The sequence below is a fragment of the Chlamydomonas reinhardtii genome, chromosome 2, assembly GCF_000002595.2.
Source record: "Chlamydomonas reinhardtii strain CC-503 cw92 mt+ chromosome 2, whole genome shotgun sequence".
Lineage (NCBI taxonomy): Eukaryota > Viridiplantae > Chlorophyta > Chlorophyceae > Chlamydomonadales > Chlamydomonadaceae > Chlamydomonas > Chlamydomonas reinhardtii.
In genome coordinates, this window is record NC_057005.1 from 5,002,371 (window position 1) to 5,015,668 (window position 13,298).

The window sequence follows — 13,298 nt, forward strand, 5'->3', positions numbered from 1 at the left end:
TTCCCCGCACTCCGATGCTGGGTTAGTGACGGGGTGCCCAGGGCAAGAAAGTCATGGACACCGTCATAGACCAGCAAGGGCAAGGCAAGACGAGTAAAGTCTTTGTTGTAAGTGATGGGGCAGCTGGGCCGCCTGGGCTCGTGGAATGTGGTGGACCAGTCTGCGAGGTGGGCAGGAGGGCGACAGGCATGACATGCAGCAGCATGAGTGCATGACAAGCAGCAAATACCCATGCTTAGCACAGCGGAATGCGAGGGCTGTAGCGAGTGGAGATGAGCTGGTTGCGCAGTCGGCGTTGCTGGATGGCGGCGTAATGTGCTGGAACAGTGTTTGCCTGGGCTCGTGGAGTGGTGCATATCAGTCGTGAGGCGTAGGCAGCGCTGGGTAGCAGCAATGGACGCGCATACAAGTGAACGGCATGCACTGGAAACGTGTTGATGCCGAAATGGCGATAAAACGCTGGGCGGAAACTCATGTGCCGTACCACCATACCAGGCCTGACTGTACCTACCTTACTAAGACTCAAGCTTAGACTCTGCCAAACCGAGCCCCACGCTCTGATGCAGCGTAGCAGCAGCCTTCTATCAGAATTACAGCAAAGGGTCCAGGGCCACGGGTACCAACAGGCACGGCAGCTGTCCCCTGGTTGGTGCGGCCCTGCCGCATGGTGCGTAACGGCACCAATGACGAAGTACACAGTCGCAAAATGAGCCCGTAAACGGTACTGTGCGACACATAGCGGCAGATGCCTGCTGACATATGCACCCAGGGGAATCCCTGTATGCAGTATGCACCCGGCGCCAAAAGCCCAACAAATCCTATTGCTTTCATGTGCCCCCGTCCGACGTACCGGAGCTACCAGCGAAAGTGAATGCCCCAACATCCAGTGCTACCAATGTACATGCGTGCCGGTTATTTCCGTAGCACTCCACAACAATGTTGCAACCCGCAGCTGCTGCTGGCGCCTTCTGTAGCAAATGCGGCAGATCATTCACGCAGCGGGCGTTCGCCGAAGTAAATGTGTGTTCCAGGAGGCAACACAGCAGTAATGTGGCGTCCAGTGCCGGCCGCTGCGCACACGCTGCCCCGACACACGAACAATGAATACCCCTGTAAATTGCGTAAAGCCCAAGCAGACCGCCGAATATCAAACATTGCGAGCGGCTTCGAAACCGGCAGCACGTCATAGAAAGCACAGCTCACAGCTGTGTACACTGGGTTGACGAAATCAACAACACGCGTCACACAGCGGCCATGAGGCAAGCAAACTTGACCGCTCCTTGCACCTTGCACCCTGACGAACCACGGCAGCTTGCAAAGGCACAAGGGCCTGAAGATTGCAGGCGAAGAGCCGAAGGCTATGTACCGCGGGCCATACAGCGCTTGCCGGCAATGCATAACTGCTCTCCAGGAGCTATAATGCACCATACAATACATACGGTACTAAGCGCCACACTGCACGCTGCATGCACCCGCGCCGGCCGGACGCCAGGTTTTAGCGGAAAGAGGCCCTTGACGTGCGTTCTTACTGCTCTCCCAACGCGGATGCCTCGGGACTGGGCCCATCGCTTAGCTCGTCGTTTGCCCACACCTGCGACGTCATTACAGCACGAGGTTGAATGGAGCTGCCCGCCAATCAACGGGGGCTGCCCATCAATCGGCAGGGGCAAGCCGCCTCACGCGCTCAGCTCATCTCCTAGCCTCGCACGGCCGCACGGCCGCACGCGCAGGAGCAAGGCAAGGCAACAGCTGCGTACGAGCATGGCTATTGTGTAGGGGCTCCTCCACAAGCTTACCTTTTGCCACATAATGAACAAAAAGCCGACCAAGTAAAAAAGCGGCATAACATATCTGCGACAAGATATGTGGTGCTGCAGTGCTCAGGACTTATAGATGTATGGTGATACTGCGTAACACGCATGGCACGCATGGCGACCTACAGCAGGCGCTTACATAACCCACAGCAAGTCGGCCACCTCCTGAAACCCCACGCGCTGACACCATAGGTGCACCCACCTGCTGACTGCGTCAATAAAGGAGCTCAGCAGCCGCCACTTGGCGTTGTATTCATCGCCAATCTTCGTGTGAAACTCTGCCTTGGCGCCCACCTGGTAGCGGTCAAACGGCCACCCAGCAAGCACGTGAGCAAGACGCGAACATACAGTATCCCAGACGCCACTGCAAAGGCTACTGGCCCGGGCTGTTGACTTGACAGGCGCTCTGTGGCATACGCAGGGTCCCATTCGGCGAGCCTGCCGTGTGGCGGCCAGAAGGCCCAGCGCCACAGCTGTGACAGGAGTCAGTGGTCTCACCTGGTGGTGCACCCGCCGCCCGGCGCCGCGCACAATCCCGCGGCGGCGCCTGGCTGTGCCTGACGTAGCGCCCTGTCCGCCGTACGTGCTCTGTCTGAAGCTGTTGCCTCCACCATGTACAAAGCTTGCGCGACGGCTGGTGGCACCACCACCGCCGCCTTCTGCAGCTCCGTAGCCCATGGGAGCCGCTTCTGGGCGCCCCACGATAGGAAACAGCCGCAGCACAAGGTCCTGAAGGAGGTCACACCGCGTGCACGTAAAGTGGCTGCAACTGCATCTCCGGATTGTTGTAAAGCTGGGGCACCTGCCCGCACCCTAACGACAACGCAGCCTAGTCATTACGTCTGCGTGCATAGCGGAAATGACGCCCAAGCCCAAGCACATGCGCAGGCATAAGCATATACGGTGAGCATACGGGCATCTCACGGTCTCACCTCCATTCCAAACACGTTGACGGCATTGGCCACGCGCTCTCGGATGGCCATCAGCTCATGGCTCGGGTTGACCAAAATCATCTGTGGGGGACGCGTACAAACCGCTGCAATCAGCACGCTAACATCGCACGCAGCAGCAGCCTCACCTCAGCTCACTGAGCCCCCATGCACCCGCTCGCACCAATGTGCCACGCCACCGTGTGTCCATGCATGTTACGCCCCGGCACCTTGCCCAGTCCCTGACTACTCAGCCCCACCGGACACACCTGCAGGTACATCTCAAGGACCTCGGGCGTCTCCACATGCAACACCGCATCCAGCGTCAGCTCCTGCTCCTGCTCCTGCTCTTGCTCGTCGCCATACTCGGTGCCCTCCGCACCGCACATCTCGGCGCCCGTGCCCTGGCCGCGCGCGCCGCCGCCGCCGGCGTCCGGCTCGTCGCAATATGCATTGCCCTCGCGAGCGCCAGCGCCAGCCGCCGCCAGCTCGCCCCATCCCGTGGGCTGGTGTGCGAGCGGGTCAGAGCCGCACTCCTGGAGGTTCGCGCAATCGCCCCGCGCGCCGCCGCTGGGGCCCCGCCCGCCGCCGTCCTGGCTGGCCGCCGCCGCCCGCGCCTGCTCCACCGCCTGCACGAACCGGGCCGTCTCCTCGTCCACCTCTTGCACACTTAGCCGCATGCCCGTGAAGGCATTGACATCGCCCACGCCCAGCCGCTCGAGGCTGTCGCGGCGGTCCCGGCGCGCGGCGCCCCTGGCACTGCCGCTGTCGCGGCCTCGGCCACCGCTGCTGCGCGCTTCAGACTTGTCGCTTGTGCGCTCGGGTGGTGGCGGGTGCGGCTCTGTGGTGCTCCGCGCGGAGGCAGCCGGCTCGCCAGTATAAAGGCGGCGAACGCGCCCAGCCAGTGGCCCAGCCTCGCTGCCCAGCGCGTCATCGGCCTCAACGGCCCCGGCGCTTGGCCCGCGCTCAGCGCCTGAGCCCTGCTGGGTCGGTGGCTGCAGCCGCCTGGCAGCATCCGGCGGCCCCGTAAGTCTCAGGTCCCCGGGCGGCTCCGGAAGCGGACTGGGATCTTCCGGCGACAGCAGCCCGTCCGACTGCAGGCCAGGCCATGGGCCAGGCCGCCCGTCGCCGTCCGGGTTACCCCAGGTGTCGTGCCCAGGCATGTCAGCGGCTGCGGCGCTGTCCGCGACCGTGTTGAGCGATGAAAACGGGCTTACGGCCCACCGCAATCGTGACGAGGAGAGCTGCGCAGCGCCGCGCGCGGTGATGTTGCGTGCCGCCACCACCTGTGACGCCACGCCGGCACCGCTTGTGCTGTCTGGCACCGGCGGGGATGCTGCGGGGCCGGCACCGATGCTGGTGTTGCTGGCGCGGCTGGGCGACAGCGAGCGCTGTGACTCCGTCGCAGCAAAGGTGACACGGCCGTTGCGACTGTGGCGTGGCTGGAGCGACGGCGGCACGGACAAGGGCAGGGATGCCGTGCGGCTGCTGGGCACGCGCGTCGGCGCGTTAGAAGCTGTACCTTGTTGAGCGTCCGCGGAAGACGGCGAGAGGTTGGAGGCAGGGCTGCGGGCAGCTTCGGAATCGCTGGGCGGGATGGTTGCGGCTGCGGCCGTGCCCGGCACGTCCCAACGAGCGGGCTCTGACCGCAGCGCTTCGGAGCCGGAGGACTGCAGTGGCAGCGGCGGCGGAGCCACGGGTGGGGGAAGCGGCGCGCCTGGTGGAGGCGGCAGCAGCGGCGGTGGCGGCGGCAAGCTGCGAAAGATGGCTGCGTTGGGCAGTGGTGCCGGCTGCGCGCCAATGACAATGGCAGGCGATACAAGCGGTGGTGGGAAGGGGGGTGGGGCCGGCGGGCGTGGCGCCGCCGGCGGTGGCGGCATCACGGGATAAAAACCACCGCCACCACCGCCATCGCCAGCTGTAGGCATGTAGCCACTGCGCCGCTCCCGGGCACGGCCACCTGCCGGTGCCGGCGGCCGCGGCTGCTGCAGAGGCTGTTCCGGCTGCTCTGCACCGCCTTGACGACCGCCCGGCCTGCCGGCGCCAGCTGCCCCTGCAACATCTTTCCTCGCCGCGTGGTGAACTCCGTACGGCTCGGCACCTTGGCTGTCCGCGGGCGCAGAGCCTGCTGCATCTTCCGCAAGTCCTTCCCAACCGGCACTCCGAACTGCTGCTGCGGTTGCCTCGAGCTCTTCGTCATGCCCGTTGACCGGCTGGCCTTGATAGCGGCCACGGTGGCCAGCAGCAGTGCGCATCGACGGGCTTGCATTGCCGCGCTTCTGCCCGCTCCCAACACTGCTCACGGCGGCGGCAGCGACAGGCGACATCGCGCCGGCCGGTGTGGCCGCCAGCGCTGACTGCGCCGCCGCGGCGCTGCTGGCGCTGGGGTCCTCGTCCTCCATGTCCGACATGCGGATGGCCCACTCAATGTGCGAATCACCGCCTTGCAGACCACTGTTCGACTTGGCCAGCAGTACGGCGGAGCTAGACTGCTGCTGCGCCTGGCTGCCCACGTCGCCGCCCATGCTGCCGCTGCCGCTGGGGAACCCGCTGCCGCTGATGCGGCTGCCGAAGCCGGCCGGAGCCGCAGTGGCGCTGCCGCGGTGGCCAGCCGCCGCGAAGGACCTCAGCCCTGCCGTACCACAGCCGCCACTGACGAACCTGCTGGCGCCGTCGGCGCCGGCGCTGAACGTTGACGCGCGCTGCATGGGCCCGCCCAGGTCCGACACTGATGAGCTGGGAGTGCGCATGTAGGCAGCAGCCGCAGCCACTGTCTGCGGGACCATGTGGCTCACGTACTCCGGCGAAGCCTGCTGCTGCTGCTGCTGTTGGTACTGCTGCTGCTGATGATGATGCTGCAGCATGGGTGGAAGCGGCGGCAGCAGCCCGGACGCGAGCTCGCTGCTGATAGCCACGGGCGAGCGCCCGCCAGAGCTGTGACCGCCCACAACGGCCGGGTGCCAGGACCCAGCAGCACTGGAGTTGGCGCGCTGGTGTGCATACGGCACCAGCATCGGCTGTGCGGCTGTGTCGGTTGCAAGCAGGTGGTGGCTACCTGCCTGCGATGACGCAGGGCTACTCTTCGGCATGAACCCAGGGAGCGCAGCTGATCCAGGCTGGCTTGAAAAGGGCTGGGCCGTGGCGCTGCTGGCCTGCTGCTGCAGCGCGGCTGGGGCCGCAGCTGTAACGCTCTGAGGCGACAGACCCGGCGTGTTTGCTTGCAGGCGCCCTGAACCCGTGGAAAGCAACGCAGCCGTTGGTGCTGCTGCTTGCTGCGGGCGTGCTCCTGCCACCGTGCCGGATGCGCTGGACGAGAGCCCCGAGGAAAACCGCTCAAAGATGTGCGGCTGTAAGCCCGCTGCTTGCGTGGGCGCACCCGGCCTCGCGCCGCCGCCACTGCCGTATGGGGTGCCCTGCGGAAGGGCTGCAGCGCCGCCGCGTGTAGGCGTGGTAACCTCGAAGCGTCCGTCGAAGGGCACTGCTGCCGAAGCATTAGCCGTGTGCGTCAGGCTGCTTGCGGGCGACAGCGGCGGCGGTGATGCAGCCGCGGTGGGACTTGGAGCGACCGGAGCTGCGCTGCCAGGGTTGCTGGTGCGCAGATCAGACAGCCGCACCCCCTGCATAGATCCGCGAAAGGAAGGCGTATAGCAAACGCTGTGTGTCATATTATGAGCGGTCAGGTGAGCGGTCTGTCTTGCGGCCCGGTATATGACACGTGGGCTTGCGGCCCCGACGTCCTTTCCTAAACCATTAGCAATCCGCGCACCGGGCACCCAGCAGCACTGACGACTCACCGTCTCAAAGTCGAAATCATTCAAGTCGAATTCATCGGCATCAATGGCGGGCGCAAGCTCCACAACACCAGGCCGGGGCGGCGGCGTCGCGGCGGCTGACAGCACTGGCCCGCTCTCGCCCGGCCGCCGGCTGAGCGACAGTCCTCCCAGCTCCACGGCATCGCTGCTGTTATACGCGTATGAGTCCGCGGCTTGCCCTGCCTTGCCGCCCTGCCCGTCTTCTTCTCCTGCGTCCTGCTCCCACCGAGGCCGTTCTTGCCTGCTTTCGTCCTGCTCCCCGCTGTGTACCACACCGCTGAAGGACACACGCGCTTGCAGCCGGCGTCCCGTGACCGACGCCGAGGACAGCGCCGGCCGAAGCTGCCGCGCGCTGGGGCGGCCATCCCTATGCATCATCGGCTGCTGCTGAGACCCTGGCTTACCAGGGTCGGTGAATTCCTCGCCCGCCCAACGGAGGCGCCCTGACTTCCGCCGCTGCTGTGCAGCTGCGTCCATCGAGGCTGCCGCCTCATCACCCCTGTCTCCCGGCGGCGACGGTGATGCGCCTGCGTCCGAATCCGGACCGGCAAAGCTCGCACGCGGCATCCGATGCGACCGGTCGCCATTATTGCGGGTGGCAGCAGCGCTTGCGGCCAGGGTGGTGGTCGCCAGGGCCGCTATCCCCAGCTGTTTGAGGCTCGAGACCGTGCCCCGAAGACTGGACTTGGGGGCGCCCTGCTGCTGCCGGGCGGAATCAGGGCGCGCACCCCGCTCTCCATCGGCAGTTTCTTGGGTGGGAGAGCGCTGCAGGGAGCTGCTAGCAAGCGTGGCAGCGCCCGCCGCGGTGGCGAATGCGCTTGCCACCATGCCACCGCCGCTGGGTGACGTGCGCTGTGCCAGCTGCAGCGGAATGCGGCTGGGACCGGTGATGGACGGCAAGCGCGCCGGGCTCGTGAACCTGCACAAATGGAAGCCAAGCGCGCGCATCATGAAATGTAAGCAGTCGGGCAAACCCTCCGCCGGATGCGAGGATCGGTTCCACGTCGACGCGTCAGCAGGCGTACGAAAGCACCCCAGCTGCCTAGCTGCCAGCCAGTGCAGGCACGGGCGCGGCCCATGCCTTGAGGGCCACGGCGGTGCTGCACTCACCGCTCAACGGGGAGGGAGCTGGCTGGCGGCAGCAGGCTGATGTTGATGCGCGACAGGCGGCGGCCGCGGCTGGGGCCGGTCAGGGAGGCCCGCCGCATGGCGGCCACACTGCGGCAGCCAGCAGCCAGGTGCGTGGGGACACCGTACGACGAGTGATGACGGGAGGTCAGGAGGCCCACAGGGGGCCAGGCAGAGGTGGGCGGGCAGAGGTGGGGCGGGCAGAGGTGGGCGGGTAGGGTGAGGCACGACAACTCGGAATACCTGCATGCCTCCTGGATACCAATTGCGGTACGGTACAGCACGGTATGTCGCGTGTCGGTAGCCCAGGAGCAGCACTACTCACCCATCGGGCAGTACGGACGAGGCGTGCTCGGCCGCCCGAGACGTGGACAGAGGCTTAGCATCGTCATCTTCAGGGTGCGGCTGCTGCTGCGGCTGTTGCTTGAACGACACCCAGTCGTACATGAAGCTCTGCCTGCAGCAGTGGGAATGGGGCCAGCCAGAGGGGGCCAGCAGGGATGGGGAGTTGGCAGGGACCTGAGCCGGGTAGGGACTGACGTGGCTACCAGGACGCACGCACAGACACCGCAGGTCGTACCGGTGGGCTCGCGGTGCCGCAGCGTGGCGCTCCCTCTTCGCCACCCTGTCAGCGCAAGCGCCAATCAAGTTCAAGGTGTCATCAACAGAAACACACAACCCATCAGCATACGCGGTTCTTGCAATCCAACCTTGCTGCGCACCAGCGCCCTATGCTTCAACCTTTGGAAAAGCCCGCCGTGGCGCACCCCGCTCACTTGCTGTCCTTGAGGTGCTGTTTGATCAGCTCTGTCTCCAGTTTGTCCAATACCTCCAACAGCGCCCCCCACACCCGTTGCTGCCGAAAGCGCAGCCAGATGGCCTGACACAACATGCAGGGTGGCAGGAAAGGGTGGCGGGAACGGCAATGAGTAGATAAAGGCGATGGCAGCGTGCCATGGCTGGGTGTATGTTGCTTGCTCAACACTAGCATCGTGCGCGCTAGTTACTACTGCCGCTTGCCTAGGTTACCACGTCCACGTGCATTTTCCCATCCCCATGTCCATAGGGTACGGTATGCATGCATGCGCACACAGTCGGTCGCTGACCAAGCCACGCGGTACCCCAATGACTCACCCATATGGTGCCGCTGCCCATTATCCATCGCGGTTCTCGGTAATGATACAGCTGTATGACTGCGCCGTTGATGACCAGTGTCACTACTGAAAACAGGAAACCTAACAAGCCGATGGCGCCAATGCAGCTGATGTCGTCTGACGCCGGCAGCGTGCTGCAGGGGGCCAAAGTCAAGCAAAAGCATCAAGGGCGGCGGGGGAATGTGAGCGGAGTAGCGTGCAAAGCGTGTACAGGCCCCGTAGGACGTGCCACTATCAGAGTGTGTCGCATTGACAAGGATGGGCGGCTCCTATGATGACCGCATGACACCGGTAACACAGGCCCAGAGCACACGGGTATGACGCCGGTCTGGAGAGGGGCAAAAACGTGTCCACACGTGTTTCTCCGCGCTCGCGCAGATTTAGCCTCCCTCTCTCCGGATTTAAGTTATATGATATATAAGGATGTCAAAGTTGGGCTCCCGTCGCATTTTGTGAGGGTGGCTGTCGGCACATTTCGCGAGGCATGCTTTCGCCAGGGTCGCACTGTAAAGCCCCTGACCCTCTAATCAGTCTTATAACGTATAGCATAGTCGACGGCAATCTAGTCTGGCGTTAGTTTGGCGGTCTGCGCGAGCTTGTCGAGCATGTTGACCGCGACATCACTTACTCGGCCACAAACAAGATATTTGAGGTCTCAGTAGTATTAAACAAATATGGATTGAACGCCGGTAGCTATTTCAGTGGTCGACCCGACCACCATGTCCGAACGTGCCAAGCAGGCCGGAACGCACCCCCCGGACGCCAGGCTCCCGAGAAGTTGGGGTCTGATCCGCATCGCAAACCCTGTCTCCAGACCGGCGTCATACCCGTTCTCCAGACCGGCGTACCCGTTTGACCCGTTTGACCCGTTCTCCAGACCGGCGTCATACCCGTGTGGGCCCAGAGCGCGCTGAAAAAAATTCACCAATACATACCAGCAGGTATGGCCGTGCACCACAACGAACCTGTACACGAGCAGGTCGTACACGGCCCGCCCGACAGGCACACGAAACCCACACGCGTTCCCCATCTCCCCTCCCGTTCCCCCTCCCAACCCTTCCCCTCCCGCCCGCCCACCTGTACACCAGCAGATCGTATACGGCCAGCGCCAGGGGGATGGTGACGGCCACGCCCAGCCGCTCGCCGCATTCGGGACTGAGCCAGAAGGTCATGAAGGAGACCAGCGCCAGCACCACCTGTGCATGTGTGAGAAAGGCACAAACAAAGAGGATTGACCTCTCGTGCTGAAGTGCATGATGGGAACCCATACCCCCGGGACGTGCGCTAACGCTCACACACCTGTGGCACCACGATTTTGAGAGCGAACAGGGTCTGCGTTCGCAGCAATAGGACGTCCACCAAGATTACCGGCCAGTTGGACTCGTCTGGGCAGCAAGGGTAGGCCGGGTAGCGATGCACCCAGCTGGTCACGCTGCCGAACCTGCAGCCGCAAGGGTGTTGGTGCCGTAGGCAGCAACCATGTGCGTGTGTTGAATGATAGATAGGTAGACATTGCCCGGTGCAAGAACGCCGGCCAGCAGTCTAGATCGGGCTGGCGGTTCTGGGGGTGCTGCGCGGAGGCTGGCGCACTTACTTCCATTCGACTGCCTTGGCTCCGCGCATGTCAGTCAGGCTGTTGCCAGCGATTGTGGCACCTCCCTGTTCGTTGACATTGAGAGTTGTTGTTGTGTGCTATCCTTCCCAGCAAAAGGACAAGGCATATACGTCAGGAGCCCCTCCACCCGCCCCGGCACAGGAGCCTACCTATTGTTGCGGCTGCTCTCGTGCGCTTACACATGGGTGTATGGCTGGTTCAAAGCCCTACCCACTGACCTGTGGCGCCTCTGTCAAGGTCACGCTGAGGGGTCCGTGTGACCATGTGCCCCATTCCATCAGACATTTCACCGGGCCGAAGGGGAAGGCGCGAAGGCCCTTGAAGTTGCAGGCCACCCGGATCATGCCATTACGACCCCTGTGCAAGTGATGGCAGGCCAATTGTTGGCAGGCCAAGCAAGCGGTCCTGAAAAGAACAAGTAAAACCGAGTCAGGGAGCTTACCAGTTCACGTCGCCCGACGGGCGGATGATTGGAGACTGTAGAGGGCAGTTCGGGGGGCGTGGCAACGTCAACCGCATTCTCCAACAGCAACAACATAGCAACTGCGTTTCCCTTGTCCCTTGCCCCACCACGGGGCATGCAATGCTGGAGCCGATGCTGCCGCACGGCACTCGTTGGCCAACGCTCATGTCCCACGCACGCCAATGCCTCAGTAGGCCACACGACGCACCTGTGCGCCCAGTGTCGTGGCGATGTCAAAAGGGCTGTTCCACAGCGTCACGTCCGGACACCAGATATCCATGTACTGCGAGGGAAGGAGGAGCACTTGCAGGGAGTCAGGGTTTCTGCATCGCGTCCATCACATGCCGGGTTACCCGTGTGGCCGTGTCCTCGCGCGCGGGTGCGCGGCCCGCATGCAGAGCAGCGCCATGGCTGCTGGTATGTCGCCGCCTGTGTGCCCAAGCCCTGCCTTCACCAGCGCCACGGCGCCAGTCCGATACCCCAAACGGCACGGCTGGCATGATGCACATCTACCTGCTGTGTCGTCCTCCCACCCCAAGCTGTGCCACGCAATCTAGCTTTGATGCTGCGTGGCCTTGCACCTGTCATCACAACCAGACAAGACCCAGCCCGCCCAGCCCACGTGAGCCAGTGCTTGGACAGCACGCACGCACCCGCAGCTCCTGATTCAACACGTAAAGCTTGTGGACGCCCCACTCGCTTGCATTCCACGCCAGGCGCGGGTCTTTCCAGTGCAGCCGGAACCAGACATTCAGGTCCATGGTGCCCTCCTGCAGATTGATTGCCTGCACGGCGCAAGGACAAGCGTAGCCGCACTGAGCAAGCGTAAAGGCAAGCGTCGCCGGGGTATGCCTATCAGCCGGTAATCGCGGTACGAGCGCGCAATGACAGGGTCTTCTTTGGGGAAGCGCCAGCCTGCTGCCAGGCGAACGAGATGACAAAGCTGGACCATGACCCCCGCCGGCACAGGCGCCGCTGCGTTCTGTACCTCAGCAGGCCTCTCTAAACCTCCGAATGACGCACCAAGATTTTATGAAGTGCCATATTCATGTCCACCAATACAGGAGTCCCGTCAGCGTCATTAGGCACGGCTGTCTTGTCGTAATTCTGTTAGAGCATATTGCAAGCATGTATACGAATGAACCGGGGTTGGCTTCGAGGTTGCAGTTGGGTGCAAACACGTGTGCGCCCGAGGCTCGGCCCAGCATATTGCCGTTGCTGCCGGCAAAGCAAGCTCTGCTGCCCTGGCCTTTACACTGGCAGAAGGCCGGATCACCGTACTCAGGTGCCTGAAGGGTAGCTAATGTACATGGATGCGAAGCGGGTGGTGGACTGGCGGTTGGCGCGGCATGATTGCAGGAAGCACATTCGTGGGTCAATTCAGCTCCTTGGCACCCGCGTCCCCACACGGTAGCACACGTACGCCCTTCCTCGAGGGTCCGAGGCAGATCTATCATAGCCATGGGCAGCAAGCACATTCGCCCCCACACACGGCGGCATGAACTACGTCAGACGGTGGAGCCTCGTGAGCACGTTGGGTGCTGGGCCAACCTGAAGCAACAGCTCGCCCCGCACCGCACCTGGAAGAGAAATGCCAGTAAAGCAGACTGCGCAGCGCCTCCTTCAGGCTGTGCGCCCAATGTGTCCGTGGAGGTCCCTGACGCATTCTGCATCACGTGGCACAAGCACAACTTCACCAGGACGTTCACCAGCGTCGAACATAGCAGCAAGACCAACCGCACGGTTTTATATGCTTACGCACGCGGCCTTAACATGGGGATCCGCCCCCCAACCCCACTACACCTGAAAACTTGGCCACACTTTACACGGGACCTGCTTTGCCCGGCCCGACCTGCTTTGCCAAGCCTTGGGTATTGCGCCGCGCCACCAGTGTGCTCGATATGCTTTCCATGTTATATTGTCCACTTGTATCGGCTGGCAGGATTACTTTGTCTGGCGCCTTTGAAGTGCTGCGCAGGCGGACCCCCTGCTGCTCCCGCAGTACAGGTGCTGGATAAGTCGAGAGCTGGTGGAGCCCTCCATGATGGAGTCTTCTTGGTTGTTTGGCATCGACTGAGATAGCAATAGCGACCAGGACTGCGAGAGTAGTGATGGCATGCCTCACCACCTCTCGCTGGCCTGGAGCAACACTCATGTACATGTTATAAATGTAATCTGCCACACTCGCAGGCTGCTGGCCAGTCGTCCTTGTAGGACGCTGTCACCGAACATCCGGTGCGTTTCGCATACTACTCTAATGTCATTCGTTAAAGTGATACTTATCAGCTGTTGTCTAAAATTTAGTGTTATTAACTGCTCAAGAGCTTCTCGCTGGTACTGTCAGTGTTTTGTGTGACATGGAACCCATGTCGCTGCATCTGCG

At 62.8% G+C, this 13,298-nt stretch overlaps 1 protein-coding gene across 1 annotated transcript; it reads right to left on the reverse strand.

The window, feature by feature from the left end:
- Positions 1-469: 469 nt before the first annotated feature.
- CHLRE_02g104250v5 (uncharacterized protein) lies at positions 470-13,215 on the reverse strand. Its single transcript, XM_043059770.1, has 22 exons — positions 12,768-13,215; positions 12,496-12,582; positions 11,939-12,022; positions 11,569-11,700; positions 11,124-11,198; positions 10,895-10,929; positions 10,671-10,809; positions 10,432-10,496; positions 10,137-10,278; positions 9,915-10,033; positions 8,818-8,971; positions 8,460-8,563; positions 8,264-8,308; positions 8,009-8,140; positions 7,666-7,773; positions 6,538-7,474; positions 3,013-6,360; positions 2,747-2,827; positions 2,313-2,543; positions 2,017-2,108; positions 1,797-1,851; positions 470-1,591 (listed from the first exon to the last, which is right to left on the reverse strand). The coding sequence occupies exons 1-22, from the start codon at positions 12,825-12,827 to the stop codon at positions 1,526-1,528; spliced, it is 6,291 nt and encodes a 2,096-aa protein (XP_042927404.1). The 5' UTR covers positions 12,828-13,215; the 3' UTR covers positions 470-1,525.
- Positions 13,216-13,298: the final 83 nt, after the last annotated feature.

Coding starts and splice junctions, on each gene's coding strand:
- CHLRE_02g104250v5 (XM_043059770.1), bottom strand. CDS start 12,827: ATGGAAAGCATATCGAGCACACTGGTGGCGCGGCGCAATACCCAAGGC. Junction 12,023..12,495: donor TACTGGCATTTCTCTTCCAG/GTGCGGTGCGGG, acceptor ATGCTCTAACAG/AATTACGACAAGACAGCCGT. Junction 2,109..2,312: donor GGCGGCGGGTGCACCACCAG/GTGAGACCACTG, acceptor GACCGCTACCAG/GTGGGCGCCAAGGCAGAGTT.